This window comes from Ctenopharyngodon idella, chromosome 12 (assembly GCF_019924925.1).
Source record: "Ctenopharyngodon idella isolate HZGC_01 chromosome 12, HZGC01, whole genome shotgun sequence".
In the NCBI taxonomy this organism is placed as follows: domain Eukaryota; kingdom Metazoa; phylum Chordata; class Actinopteri; order Cypriniformes; family Xenocyprididae; genus Ctenopharyngodon; species Ctenopharyngodon idella.
The window spans coordinates 10100187-10114502 of NC_067231.1; the positions used below are offsets into that span (position 1 = coordinate 10100187).

Here is a 14316-nt window from a genome sequence, read left to right on the forward strand (position 1 = left end):
AATAATATTTAACTTTCTTATTATTTAGGTTACCATTATTTACCGATATTTATTTCATAGTTTTACAGGCTGTAGTGTGTTGTTTCACTGACAGAATAGCTAAAATAAACACCCCTGTTGAAAAATCTGCATTTGAAAGGGTTTTAAATCTAGCTAATCAAGTAAAATGACTCAAAATCAAGTAATTTTAGCATGCCAAAGTCAACTTTAATCATATAAATTGTAATTTCACAACAGCAAAATTGTGGCCAGTGAAAATGCTGAGTGGCTAGTAACTTAGGCTAGTAAAAACCACTAGCAACAGTGGCTGGTGAGCAAAAAAGTTAATGTCAAGCCCTGCTTACAATGTAAAAATAATTCATTACATTTGGTTATCCATATCAGAAATTTCAAACAAGTTCTATGGAAACTATGCAGATAGAATCAACATCTATAGAAATTTTTAGGTGTACAAAATGATTAATTGATTAACTATTAAGTTTAGTTGGATTAAATAATATGTATTAAACTGGACGAAAAGAGATGCAAATCAAAAGTTTGAGAGTATAAGCTTTATGAAAGGCAGTTACTGTGAATGAAACATTTATATAATGAAACACTTATTTTGTCTAGTGAAAAGGATACTTTGTGATTTTGTGTATTATACTAACACAATTGAAAATATGCTGAAATGTTTGAAAAAAGTGCACTTTTGAAAATGTACCAATTGCTTCTGAAAATTGCACCAAAGCAATTAAAAAAAACTGTAATGTACTATAAAGCTGCTGCTTTAAAGTAATCTATAGTATGAAGTAGGCCTATTATAAATGTGACATTACTAGATGGCTGAATTGTAGAGCTGGTCAAACATATCCACATCGCTATGATCAGATACTTTTTGAACTGCTGTCATTTTTGCTGTGTACACATATTTATAGAAATGCAGCTCTTAGTAGCGTGGACGGCGTGATGGCGTTTTGTCCAATGACTGAAGCCTTTTAATCTGAGGCATGACGCCTTTTTGTGGTATAACTGAGGTCTGAGGATGTCCTAAAATGTACACCATACACAAGATAACTTCTCTACTCTGTCTACCACTATTGTGGATTTAATCACTGAATTCTTTTTTTTTTTAAAACACACTTTATATTAATATGCATTCAACACTTGTCACTTGTCAATACAGCCATAACTGCAATCATGTGACAAAGTTAAGACACCCTATTGAATTCCATGGTTTTCCATATCAGGACATAATAAAAAAATCATCTGGTCCTTGGCAGGTCTTAAAATTTTGAAAATTAAACCTCAGATGAACAACAACTAGGGGTGTAACGATTCACTCGTTTTCTCGATGCATCAATTACAAATATGCATTGATTTGAAACGTATTTTTGAATTGTGAATCATTGATTTCATTCAATAATCGATTTAAAATGATAAGAATCAGATTAATCGCGATTCAGTGCTTTAAAATATATAAACATTAAATTACTACATGCGTGAATTAATGGAGACGATGTGCGCTGTCATTTGCGCCCTCACAGGCTCTCATTCACAGATACGCGCTGCACTCTTTACCACCTTTCAGTGGATTGCACTTGCGCTTCATCCGTAGCTCTCATCGACACATTTTTGAGCAGCCCACGTTTGAGCTTTCCCCAGGACGGCCACTGCTATTCACATGAGCAGATGACAGCTCTCTATCGAGACAACGATAGCAGTCACATAAAGTGTCTAAAATGCATACGCACAGTTTAAATGAATGATAAATGAAATTTAACTTAATGTTGTTAAACTGAATGTACGAAGGACACTGCTGAAATGACAACGACATTAAGACTGCTGAAATAAGAGCACACAGTTTATCTATCAATCTGATGCGCATTAAAGTTGCGTTCCTTACTATAGCAACAGTAGACACCCGGTACGTTTTCTTTCAGAAAAGGAGGAAAATGTTCCATATAAAGAGAACAAAGAGGGCTTTTATAACTATTCCATGAAGAAATTTTAGTTTAGCTTTAAACAAAGGAAAGTGCATGATGATTCTAGGGTCTCTCCATGTAAGCATTAGTATGTTTAATGTACCTGGAACACTTTAATAAGGTTGTGTAGCTATTAACACTATCCTACACAATAGTTAACATGAACTAACAACACTTTTAAACCCTTTTAAAATTTAGGCTTATGTAAATTTCTTCATACGCCAATTTTTATAGGCTATTAAAATAAAGATATATATATATATATATATATATATATATATCATCATTAAGAACTAATATTAACTAACATTAACAATGGACAAAAGTTTGTCCCACTCTCTGACCTTCTAAAGGCCGCTGTGTAATTTGCACCCTGACTAATGCCAAGTTCACACTACAGGACTTTAAACGTCAGCAGATCGCTGTGCTGTTCAGATTACATGACTTGCTGTGGAGTCTTAAAGTCGTTGTGGTGTTCACACTACGTGACACTACGTAAATGATCCGCAACAGGGGGTCACACACTACACGAGCTGACAACAACTCTGTCACCCAATGACTTTATTTTAAAAAGGACATTGGGAAGAAATTGGATTACATTTTGAATTAAGTTAAAAATATTCTGGCTGACCTCCCAGAGTTAAGGCGACCATTATTTTAGAACGTTTCCCTTTATTGTTTCCATGACAACGCATCATGCTTGTCAAGTGACACACTGCGGCCACACTGTATGACAGATGTCATCAACTATCTGATATTCTGATTCTCAAATATGTGCAAGTGAGTGTTTTGTAATTTAAAAACCTATTTAATGATCTTGATCTTAATCTATAACGTGAGATGGGCGCCGTCATGTTTGTTTGAGCCTCGGTTCAGAGAGTCCTGTCAGTCGGATTTACAGGCTACAGCACTTGAATTCATTTGTCCCAAAATACATGTGGCCGGTGAACTGGGAAAACAATAGAGTGAGTGAGCTTTATAGTTACTTACACAATGTGTATCTGATATGAATAAATGTCAGCAAATTATATTTGAATGGATTGTTATTACTGCTTCCATAGACTTCAGTGTATATTTCATTTGCTGTAGCTCATCGACGCATGACACCATATGATGTCGAGTCAGCCGACAGCTCCAGATATTTATCATGCTAGATATCTGTCTGGTGTAAGCGAGGTGTTGGTGACGCGTCAGCAAGCCTCTTTGATCCATGGTTGAGTAGTTCATACATAAAGATTGGCAAGCACCAATCACCCGCTGATTTGCCCCCGATCACAGCCCAACCTGTCAGTGAGCTCGTTAACTTGCAAATCGGGCTTAAATCAGGCTTAAAATCCTGTAGCGTGAACTTGGCATAAGACACATTGGGGGAAGCATTTCAATAACCCTATGAATGCATATAAAAATGCATAGAATGCAATGCAAAGATATTGTTGAATAATGTCATTATTTTTGTTTTGTTTTTGCGCACAAAAAGTATTCTTGTCGCTTTATAAAATTAAGGTTGAACCACTGCAGTCACGTCGACTTTTTTAACAATGTCTTTAGTACCTTTATGGACCTTGAAAGTGGTGATTATATTGCTGTCTATGGTCGAGTCATATACCGCTCAGATTTCATCAAAAATATCTTAATTTGTGTTCCGAAAATGAACGAAGGTTTAACAGGTGTGGAACGACATGAGGGTGAGTAATTAATGACAGAATTTTCATTTTTGGGTGAACTAACCCTTTAAAACAGTGCCAAGGAGGAAAGACATCAGCATTGGTCTTAGAGAAGCAATTGTTGCTGCCATCAATCTGGGAAGTTTTATACAGCCATTTACAAACAATATGAAGTCCATGATTCTACAGTGAGAAAGATTATTCACAAGAGGAAGACATTCAAAACAGACACCAATCTTCCCAGGAGTGGACGTCCCAAAAAATTCACCCCAAGGTCAGACTGTGTAATGCTCAGAGAAATTGCAGACAGCCCAAGAACTACATCTCATACTCTACAGGGTTCAGTTAACATGTTAAATGATAAAGTTCATGACAGCACAATTAGAAAAAGATGACACAAGCATGGTGTGGCGAGGGGGGTGTGGTTCAGCGGAGTCGGCAGCGGGAGAGAGAGTCAGGAGACGAACGGTGAGTGAGTGGGTTAAATGCAAATGACGAACACCTGTCTCTTGTTTCAGTAATTGGTGTGGAGAGAGTATATAACACCAGGAGAAACAGGAGTGGGAGAGAGAGAGACGGACTACTGACTGCTGCCCCGCTGGTGATCTACGAGTGAGAGAATTCTGAATGATTTGTGACCGCTTTGTGCCTGTCTGCACCCCTTTTGTTTTGAATTGTGAGAATTAGTGCAAATAAAAAGCAGTCAGTAGTCAAGCCGACCCTGTCCTCTTCCTTCCTGAATACTGAACTTTGCTACACTGGTGCCGAAACCCGGGAAGGAAGACGGAAGCCGCCGCCATGCAATTGTCCTCCGGATCGCCATTTGCGGAGATTATCACCTCCCTCGCGGTCATGCAACAAGAACAACACCAGGCCCTGCTGGACTTGAGACAGGATCAAGAGAGGTGCTTCCAAGTCGTTGTTCAAGCCCAGCAGGAGGACCGCGAGAGGTTCCGGAGCTGGATTGACCGGGAGGTTCGACCGGAAGCCCTGGAACCTCGAGCTGTGCCCGCCCACCTACCACTCCACAAAATGGGATCTGAGGACGACCCGGAGGTTTTCATCGATCTCTTTCAGAAGACGGCCGAGCTGTCGGGCTGGCCGCGGGACCAGTGGCCGATGCGCCTGGTCCCGCTGCTCTCCGGGGAGTCCCAGATAGCGGCACAGCAGCTTCCGGTGCAGAATCTCCTGGTCTTCGACGACCTAAAAAGGGCCATCCTCCAGCGGGTCGGCCGGAGCCCTGAAGAACATCGCCAGCGGTTCCGTTCCCTGGAACTGGGCGAGTCCGGCCGACCGTTCGTGTTGGCCCAACAGCTCCGGGACTCCTGCCGGAAATGGCTGTTGGCTGAGGGAAGCGACGTGGAGAAGATTGTCGATCGAGTGGTACTGGAGCAGTTCATTACTCGGCTCCCACGGAGGACAGCAGAGTGGGTCCAGTGCCACCGCCCCACGTCGCTGGACTCAGCCATCCACCTCGCGGAGGACCATATGGTGGCGTGCCCAGGGGTCGGCGAACCCCTCCCATCTGTCTCTCTCTCCCCGTCTTCCCCTTCTGTCTCTCTCTCTCGTCCTGTCCCTCTCCCCAGGTCCCGCCCACCTGTACATCCTCGAGTCCCGCCCCGGGGGCGGGGCGGAGTTGACCCGAGCCAGTTTGGGGGTCCCAGAGCCCCGCCCAGGAGGGCGGGACTGACTTCCGCTGGACAGGACCCCGCGCCTGTTTCTCCGCTCTCTCCACGCCAATCATTTACCCCACTCCCTGCCACTGGGGCGGCGGGGAGGTCTGGGCCAGCCTGTTGGCGTTGCGGGGACCCGGAGCATTTCGTGGACAGGTGCCCAGTGATGGAGGTTGGGACAATGGTCCGGGTCCCGGACGCCCCGCAGGCTGCCCCCGGTCAAGCTGGCTGGTATCAAATACCTGTGAGTATCAAGGGGGGTACCTATCAGGCCTTGGTGGATTCAGGCTGTAACCAAACCTCGATCCATCAAAGCCTGATTTCATCCGGGGCATTGGATACAAGCCGCGTGGTTAAGGTGCGGTGCGTACACGGGGATGTGGTGGTATATCCGGTAGTGCCGGTCATTATCCAGTTCAGGGGCCAAAAGCATAGCGTTGAGGTGGCAGTTAATCCGCACCTCCGGCATCCGTTAATTTTGGGGACAAATTGGCCAGCATTTTCTGAATTATTGGGTTATTTATGCACGGATGCCTCTTGGGGGAAAAAGGCGATGGTTGGGGATGCGCAAGCACAGGCGGGAGAGACTGAACGGGGACCACTGAGTGCTGCTTCAGGGGAACAGAGTGAAATTGAGAGAATAATTCTCTCGGATCGCGATGACTTTCCCCTGGAGCAGTCTCAGGATGAGACCCTAAAACGTGCATTTGAGCAGGTCCAAACCATCGACGGTCAGCCTCTCCAGCCTGGACGGGCGCTTACTTATCCATATTTTGCAGTTATAAAAAATCGGTTGTATCGGGTGACCCAAGACACCCAGACAAAAGAAGATACAACCCAGTTGTTAGTTCCAAGGAGCCGCAGGGAAATGCTTTTCCAAGCGGCTCATTCTAATCCAATGGCTGGACACTTAGGACAGGCAACAACACTAAATCGCCTCATGACCCGATTCTTTTGGCCGGGCATTCACGAGAATGTGCGCAGGTGGTGCGCGTCTTGTCGTGAATGTCAGTTGGTAAATCCACCGGCCACCCCAAAAGCGCCTTTGCGCCCCCTCCCATTAATGCAGGTCCCCTTCGAGAGAATTGGTATGGACCTCATCGGGCCATTAGAGCGATCAGCCAGGGGACATCGCTTTGCATTAGTCATTGTGGATTATGCAACTCGATATCCTGAAGCAGTGGCCCTCCGCAGCATTTCCGCGAAGAGTGTTGCGGACGCACTGTTTACTTTAATCTCCCGGGTGGGGATTCCAAAAGAAATCCTCACCGATCAAGGCACGGCGTTTATGTCACGTACTTTACGCGAACTTTACGAATTATTGGGCATTAAAGCGATCCGTACCAGCGTCTTTCACCCACAAACTGACGGGCTGGTCGAACGTTTTAATCGCACGCTTAAAACCATGATTCGTAAATTCGTACAAGAAGACGCCAAAAATTGGGATAAATGGTTAGAACCCCTGTTGTTCGCTGTGCGAGAAGTCCCGCAAGCCTCCACGGGGTTTTCCCCCTTCGAGCTTCTTTACGGACGCCAGCCCCGCGGGGTACTGGATGTCCTGAGAGAAACTTGGGAGGACGGACCATCTCAGAGCAAAAACGAAATTCAGTATGTAATGGACTTGAGAACAAAACTCCACACTTTGGGGCGGCTATCAACGGAGAATTTGTTACAAGCCCAGGACAGACAGAGCCGGCTGTACAACAGGGGAACTAACTTGCGTAAATTCGCACCGGGAGAGAAAGTGCTTGTATTACTTCCAACGTCAAGCTCGAAATTATTAGCAAAGTGGCAAGGACCATTTGAGGTCACACGGCGGATTGGAGATCTCGATTATGAGGTTATACGGTCTGATAGGAGAGGGGCACGTCAGATTTATCACCTCAATCTCCTTAAAAAATGGAATGAGGCAGAGGCAGTGATGTTGGCGATGGTGATTGGTGGAGAGGATGATCTCGGGCCAGAGGCGAATACCAAACACCAATCTCTCGCACTGGCCCCCGGAGGAGATCATCTCTCGCCCTCCCAGCTCACTGACCTGACGAAATTACAAGCAGAGTTTGCGGACGTGTTCTCGCCCCTACCGGGCCGTACTAATTTGATTCAGCACCATATCGAGACAGAGCCGGGCGTGGTAGTTCGCAGCCGGCCGTACCGTTTGCCTGAACATAAAAAAAAAGTGGTTCAGGCAGAATTAGGAGCAATGCTTGACATGGGCGTAATAGAAGAATCCAACAGTAACTGGGCGAGCCCGATAGTTTTAGTTCCGAAAACGGACGGCTCGGTTCGGTTCTGTGTGGATTATCGCAAGGTGAATGCTGTGTCGAAATTCGACGCGTATCCAATGCCACGGGTGGACGAACTGCTTGATCGGCTCGGGACGGCTCGGTTTTATTCGACACTGGACTTAACAAAGGGATATTGGCAGATCCCCTTGTCTCCATTATCTAAAGAAAAGACAGCTTTCACCACGCCGTTTGGATTACACCAATTTGTTACCCTTCCGTTCGGGCTGTTCGGGGCTCCGGCTACCTTTCAGCGTCTCATGGACAGAATTTTACGGCCCCATGCTGCGTATGCTGCTGCCTACTTAGATGACATAATTATATTTAGTCATGACTGGCAGCGGCATATGCAGCATTTGAGGGCTGTCTTGAGGTCGCTGAGAGGGGCTGGGCTCACGGCCAACCCGAAGAAGTGTGCAATTGGGCGGGTGGAAGTAAGATATCTGGGCTTCCACTTGGGACATGGGCAGGTGCGTCCCCAAATTGATAAGACGGCAGCAGTTGCGACCTGTCCGCGTCCCAAGACCAAAAAGGAGGTGAGACAGTTCCTAGGGCTGGCGGGATATTATAGAAGGTTTGTACCTAATTATTCGGACCTCACCAGCCCTTTGACTGATCTCACTAAAAAGGAGGCACCAGATACAGTCCAGTGGACGGAGCTGTGCCAGCAGGCCTTTACCCAAGTGAAGGCTGCTTTATGTGGCGGGCCGTTGTTACACTCTCCTGATTTTTCTCTCCCTTTCCTGTTGCAGACAGACGCGTCGGACAGGGGGCTGGGTGCCGTCCTGTCCCAGGAGATAGAGGGGGAGGAACGGCCGGTGCTGTACATTAGTCGGAAGCTCTCAAAGAGAGAGACTAAGTACAGCACCATAGAAAAGGAGTGTCTTGCCATCAGGTGGGCCGTCCTCACCCTCCGCTATTATCTCCTGGGACGGGAATTCACTCTCTGTTCGGACCATGCCCCCCTGCAGTGGCTCCACCGCATGAAGGATACCAACGCGCGGATCACTCGCTGGTATCTAGCTTTACAGCCTTTTAAGTTCAAAGTGGTCCACAGGCCGGGTGCTCAGATGGCTGTTGCCGACTTCCTCTCCAGAAATGGGGGGGGGGGGGGGGGGGCTGCAGGCCGGATGGCTCCCCGGCCTGAGTCGGGCGGTGGGGGTATGTGGCGAGGGGGGCGTGGTTCAGCGGAGTCGGCAGCGGGAGAGAGAGTCAGGAGACGAACGGTGAGTGAGTGGGTTAAATGCAAATGACGAACACCTGTCTCTTGTTTCAGTAATTGGTGTGGAGAGAGTATATAACACCAGGAGAAACAGGAGTGGGAGAGAGAGAGACGGACTACTGACTGCTGCCCCGCTGGTGATCTACGAGTGAGAGAATTCTGAATGATTTGTGACCGCTTTGTGCCTGTCTGCACCCCTTTTGTTTTGAATTGTGAGAATTAGTGCAAATAAAAAGCAGTCAGTAGTCAAGCCGACCCTGTCCTCTTCCTTCCTGAATACTGAACTTTGCTACACATGGCATGTTTGGAAGGCTTGCCGGGAGAAAGCCTCTTCTCTCTAAAAATCATGGCAGCACAGCTTAGGTTTGCAAAGTCCTTTGGACAGACAAGAGCAAAGTAGAGATGTTTGGCCATAATGGACAGCGGCAAGTTTGGTGAAAACTAAACACAGCATATCAGAACAAACACCTCATACCAAAAGTCAAGCATGCTGGTGAAGGGGTGATGATTTTGGGCTTGTTTTGTAGCCACAGGCCCTAGACACCTCACAGTCATTGAGTCAACCATGAACTTCTCTGTAGTCCAAAGTATTCTAGATTCAAATGTATCCATCCATTCGACAGCTAAAGTTTGTCCGAAATTGGGTCATGCAATTGGACATTGATCTGAAGATTACCAGCAAATCTAAATCAGAGTGGCTGAAAAAGAAAAGAATCAAGGTGTTGCAATGGCCCAGTCAAGTCCAGTCCTCATCCTGACTGAAAAGCTGCAGTGAGACCTGTGCATAAACAAATGCCCACAAACCTCAATAAACTGGAGCAACGTTGTAAAGAAGAATGGGCCAAAATTCCTCCAGAATGATGTGAGAGACTGATAAAGTCATACAGAGAATGATTACTTCAAGTTATTGCTGCTAAACGTGGATCTATATAAGCAGTAGAATCACAGGGTGTCCTTATTTCATCCAAAGTTGTTTTTTCTCTATGCTGGATTATGGTGATGTGATCCATGCATGCAAACCTACACTATATTGCCAAAGGTATTGGGACGCCCCTCCAAATCATTGAATTCAGGTGTTCCAATCACTTCCATGGCCACAGGTGTATAAAATCAAGCACCTAGGAATGCAGACTGCTTCTACAAACATTTGTGAAAAAATGGGTCGCTCTCAGGAGCTCAGCGAATTCAAGCGTGGTACCGTGATAGGTTGCCATCTGTGCAATAAGTCCATTCATGAAATTTCCTCACTACTAAATATTCCACGGTCAACTGTTAGTGGTATCATAACAAAGTGGAAGCAATTGGGGACAACAGCAACACAGCCAGGTAGTCCTGTGGTGGTAGTCCACGTAAAATCACAGAGCGCGATCAGCACATGCTGAGGCGCACAGTGTGCAGAAGTCGGCAACTTTCTGCAGAGTCAATAGCTACAGACCTCCAAACTTCGTGTGGCCTTCAGATTAGCTCAAGAACAGTGCTTAGAGAGCTTCATGGAATGGGTTTCCATGGCCAAGCAGCTGCATCCAAGTCTTACATCACCAAGCGCAATGCAAAGCATTGGATACAGTAGTGTAAAGCACGCCGCCACTGGGCTCTAGAGCAGTAGAGACATGTTCTGTGGAGTGACGAATCACGCTTCCCTGTCTGGCAATCCAATGGATGAGTCTGGGTTTGGCGGTTGCCAGGAGAACGGTACTTGTCTGACTGCATTGTGCCAGGTGTAAAGTTTGGTGGAGGGGGATTATGGTGTGGGGTTGTTTTTCAGGGGTTGGGCTTGGCCCCTTATTTCCAGTGAAAGGAACTCTTAATGCTTCAGCACACCAAGACATTGTGTACAATTTCATGCTCCCAACTTTGTGGGAACAGTTTGGGGATGGTCCCTTCCTGTTCCAACATGACTGTGCACAAAGCAAGGTCCATAAAGACATGGATGAGCGAGTTTGGTATGGAGGAACTTGACTGGCCTGCACAGAGTCCTGACCTCAACCCAATAGAACACCTTTGGGATGAATTAGAGCAGAGACTGTGAGCCAGGCCTTCTCGCCAAAATCACTGCCTGACCTCACAAATGTGCTTTTTTAGAAGAATGGTCAAAAATTCCCATAAACACACTCCTAAACCTTGTGGAAGGCCTTCCCAGAAGAGTTGAGGGTGTTATAGCTGCAAAGGGTGGGCCAACTCCATATTAAACCCTACAGATTAAGAATGGGATGTCATTAAAGTTCATGTACACGTAAAGGCAGGCTTCCCAAAACTTTTGGCAATATAGTGTATCTTCACTAAAAAAAATTTAATTGTATATATTATGCTGCAATACGATTTGTGACTAGTGCTCCTACACGTACCCATCATTGGAACTTGTGTGAACTGGTTGGTCAGAGGAGAAAAATGCATATGCTGCTGTTTACTGCTAAGGCTCTATTAGGTAAATTGCCTTCTTATATCTGTATTCTTTTATCATATTGTACTGTAGTTATAAAACTAGATCATCTTCTAAATTACTATTAATTGTGCCTAGAGAATACTCTGAGTTTGGCAAAACTGCCTTTTCCTCTTATGCTCCTAGACTATGGAATGAAATGCAGAGTATTTTGATGTTAGAAGTACTCCCATCTTTAAATTTTCTTAGAAATCTTTTGGAGAATCATGTGCATTTTTATTTTATTTATTTATTTATTTTTTAAATTAGGAACTGTAGTTATATGAGTGCTGGACAGGACATTTTTTCTTGTATTTCTCATTTTGAGTGTCTTTGGAATTAGTTTTATGTGAACTTTGTGTGCTGCCATTTTGGCCAGGACTCCATGGTAAAAGAGATTTATATCTCAATGGGATTATTCCTGGTAAAATAAAGGATAGACAGATCTGAGGTTTTATTTTCCAAATTTTAAGACCTGCCAAGGACCGGATGATTTTTTATTATGTCCTGATATGGAAAACCATGGAATTCAATAGGGTGTCCTAACTTATTCACATGACTGTATATATAGTGCTATATTAATTACAAATTAAAATATTAAATGCCTAGGACATTTTTGTAACTTTCAGTGACATATCATTTCTTACCCTACACTGAAGTCAAAGGCCCCACATTGGTGTTACATATCAACAAGGACAGAAGGAAGAAGGAATAAGATTAATGTATTTTTTCAGTACTTTTTTTTTTTTTTTGGATCTTTAAAGTGTGCTTGAATAAACAAAACATTTTACTAGATCACCCTGTAAAAAACTTAGTTCATGTAGAAGTTATTTCTTCATCCAGTTCAACAAATCATTCTGTATAATCTAGATGGTTTGTGCTCATATAAGGAGCTAAAATTCTTCTCTCATGGAATTCTAACCATATTTAGAGCAGCATGTCTGTTTGGGTTGGCTAAATTCTGCCACAAAGCACTCAACAATCATGCAGTATATATAAATAACCAAATAAATAAATAACCTTCAAAAGCTCTGCAAACACACACAAGAGTAGAAGGGGAATTTATTTAACCCACAAAGATAAATCAGTCAATAATGTTATATTTGACATTACAAATCAAATTTGCTGGGCATTCAGACATTTAAAATGCCAATTTGTCACATAGCTATAGCAAAAGAAGAAAGAAAGAAAGAAAGAAAGAAAACTAGTGTGTAATGGCATAGGATGTCAATATTATTATACTTTAAAATACAATACCGTACAAAAGTTTGGGTCGGTGTTTTTGAAAGAAGTCTCTTATGCTCACCAAGGCTGCATTTTTTGGATCAAAAATACAGTAAAAACAGCAATTCTGTGAAATATTATTACAATTTAAAATTATCTATTTGAATATATTTTCAAATGTAATTTATTACTGTGATGGCATTACTCCACTTTTCAGTGGCACATGTTCCTTCAGAAATAATTATAACATGCTGATTTGCTGCTCAAGAAACATTTCTTATTATTGTCAATGTTTAAAAAATAAATAAATAAATAAAAATTAAATAAAAAAAAAACAGCTGTGCTGCTTATTATTTTTTCTTTCTTTCTTTCATTCTTTTTTTTCTGGATTTGTTGCTAAATAGACCCCAAACCTTTGAACAGTATGGTACACTACTGTTCAAAGGTTTGGGAGTGAGTAAGGCTTTAAAGAAATTAATATTTTTATTCAGCAAGGATGCATTAAATTGATCAAAAGTAAGAGTTGTTTCAGATATTTCTGTTTCAAATAAATGCTGTTCTTTTTAACTTTCTATTCATCAAAGAATCCTTAAAAAAATGTATAACTGTTTTTACACAAATATGAAGCAGCACAACTGTTTTCAACATTGATAATAATAAGAAATGTTTCTTGAGCAGCAAATCAGCATTAGAATGATTTCTGAAGGATGTGACAGAAGACTGGAGATATGATGCTGAAAATCTATCTTCGTCATCACAGGAAAAATTACATTTTTTAAATATATTAAAATAGCAAAGTTATTTTAAATTGTAATAATAATTCACAATATTGCTGTATTTTTGATCAGATATGCAGCATTTGCATTGATGAGCATAAGAGAATTCTTTCAAAAACATTGAAAAAAATCTTACTGACCCTAAACGTTTGAATGCTTAAACAATAGCCTACCATTGCTGAATGATTGAAATATTTATGTACCATGATAATTGTACTCTGAACACATCATACTACTGTTACATTTTTGTCTAATGCATGTTTACATACAAATTTGCGCGGATGTTGCTAAAACAAACTAAAACGAGACAAATAAATGTCCCCATCTTCAGGAAGAATTATCCAAATAAAACCTATGGTGCTGGATGAAAGGCGGGTGTTTCTTCAAAGGATCCATTAAGTCTTTTTTTAGTCCTCAAACGTTACCAGATGTGGGATGTGACTGATAAGATGCCCACTCTCAAGACAAATTAAACATAGGTGTGACCCTTGAAAACCGCCAAGAAGAACTGATGTATCAATGAACATACCTTTAATAGAATTCTGTTGGACAGATGTCCCTACGTGTCTGTTTTCGAACTGCATCTCAAAAGTATGGCTACGTCTCCATCTAGCTCATCTTTATAGAGCTCATCGGTGTGCTTTTAAGACCGTTTAATGCTATGTGTATATGTTTTCAAAAAGTTCCTCTACGAAAAAAGAAACGACGCCCTTTTTCCATGCCCTCCACTCTGTCTTTATCTTGCATTTCCATTTTCTACATGGTTTACTGCATTCAAAGGAAAATTGGGAAACGTAGGCTACCATAAAGAATAAGACATTACATACCTAAATCGTCCATTAGTGTCAAAAAAAAAAAAAAAAAAAAAAAAAAAAAAATTGAAGAAGAAGAAGAAGAAACAAAAGAGTCAAATTGATATAACTTCCCGATGAAACTGTCTGAGAAATATGTCTGGTAATCTTTGTCCTGCTCCTTCCGAAGTTTCCAGGCTGGGAGTTGTCCTCGGACTTCTCTTATTCCAGAGGACGTAACGGGTCAGAGAGGGGCGGATCTAGTTACATTTCCAGCCCATATTTGGAATTGAAAATT

At 42.9% G+C, this 14316-nt stretch overlaps 2 protein-coding genes across 4 annotated transcripts in view; one reads left to right on the forward strand and one right to left on the reverse strand.

Annotated features, from left to right (window-relative positions):
- The window catches only part of LOC127523952 (transforming growth factor beta-1-induced transcript 1 protein-like), a 107592-nt gene extending 93276 nt beyond the window's left edge, over window positions 1–14316 (reverse strand). Inside the window, exon 1 of one of the 3 annotated variants that reach the window (XM_051915182.1) lies at window positions 14055–14316. In XM_051915182.1, the coding sequence (XP_051771142.1) occupies window positions 14055–14067 (13 nt within the window). In that variant the 5' untranslated portion in view covers window positions 14068–14316. The other 2 variants (XM_051915184.1, XM_051915183.1) reach the window with 2 other exon arrangements.
- Window positions 2418–13749, forward strand: LOC127523957 (zinc finger protein 500-like). The gene is made up of 2 exons (XM_051915193.1): window positions 2418–5545; window positions 8863–13749. The coding sequence occupies exons 1-2, from the start codon at window positions 4427–4429 to the stop codon at window positions 8863–8865; spliced, it is 1122 nt and encodes a 373-aa protein (XP_051771153.1). The 5' UTR covers window positions 2418–4426; the 3' UTR covers window positions 8866–13749.

Bases quoted from the DNA above. Each gene is read 5' to 3' on its own strand.
- LOC127523957 (XM_051915193.1), top strand. From the start codon at position 4,427: ATGCAATTGTCCTCCGGATCGCCATTTGCGGAGATTATCACCTCCCTC.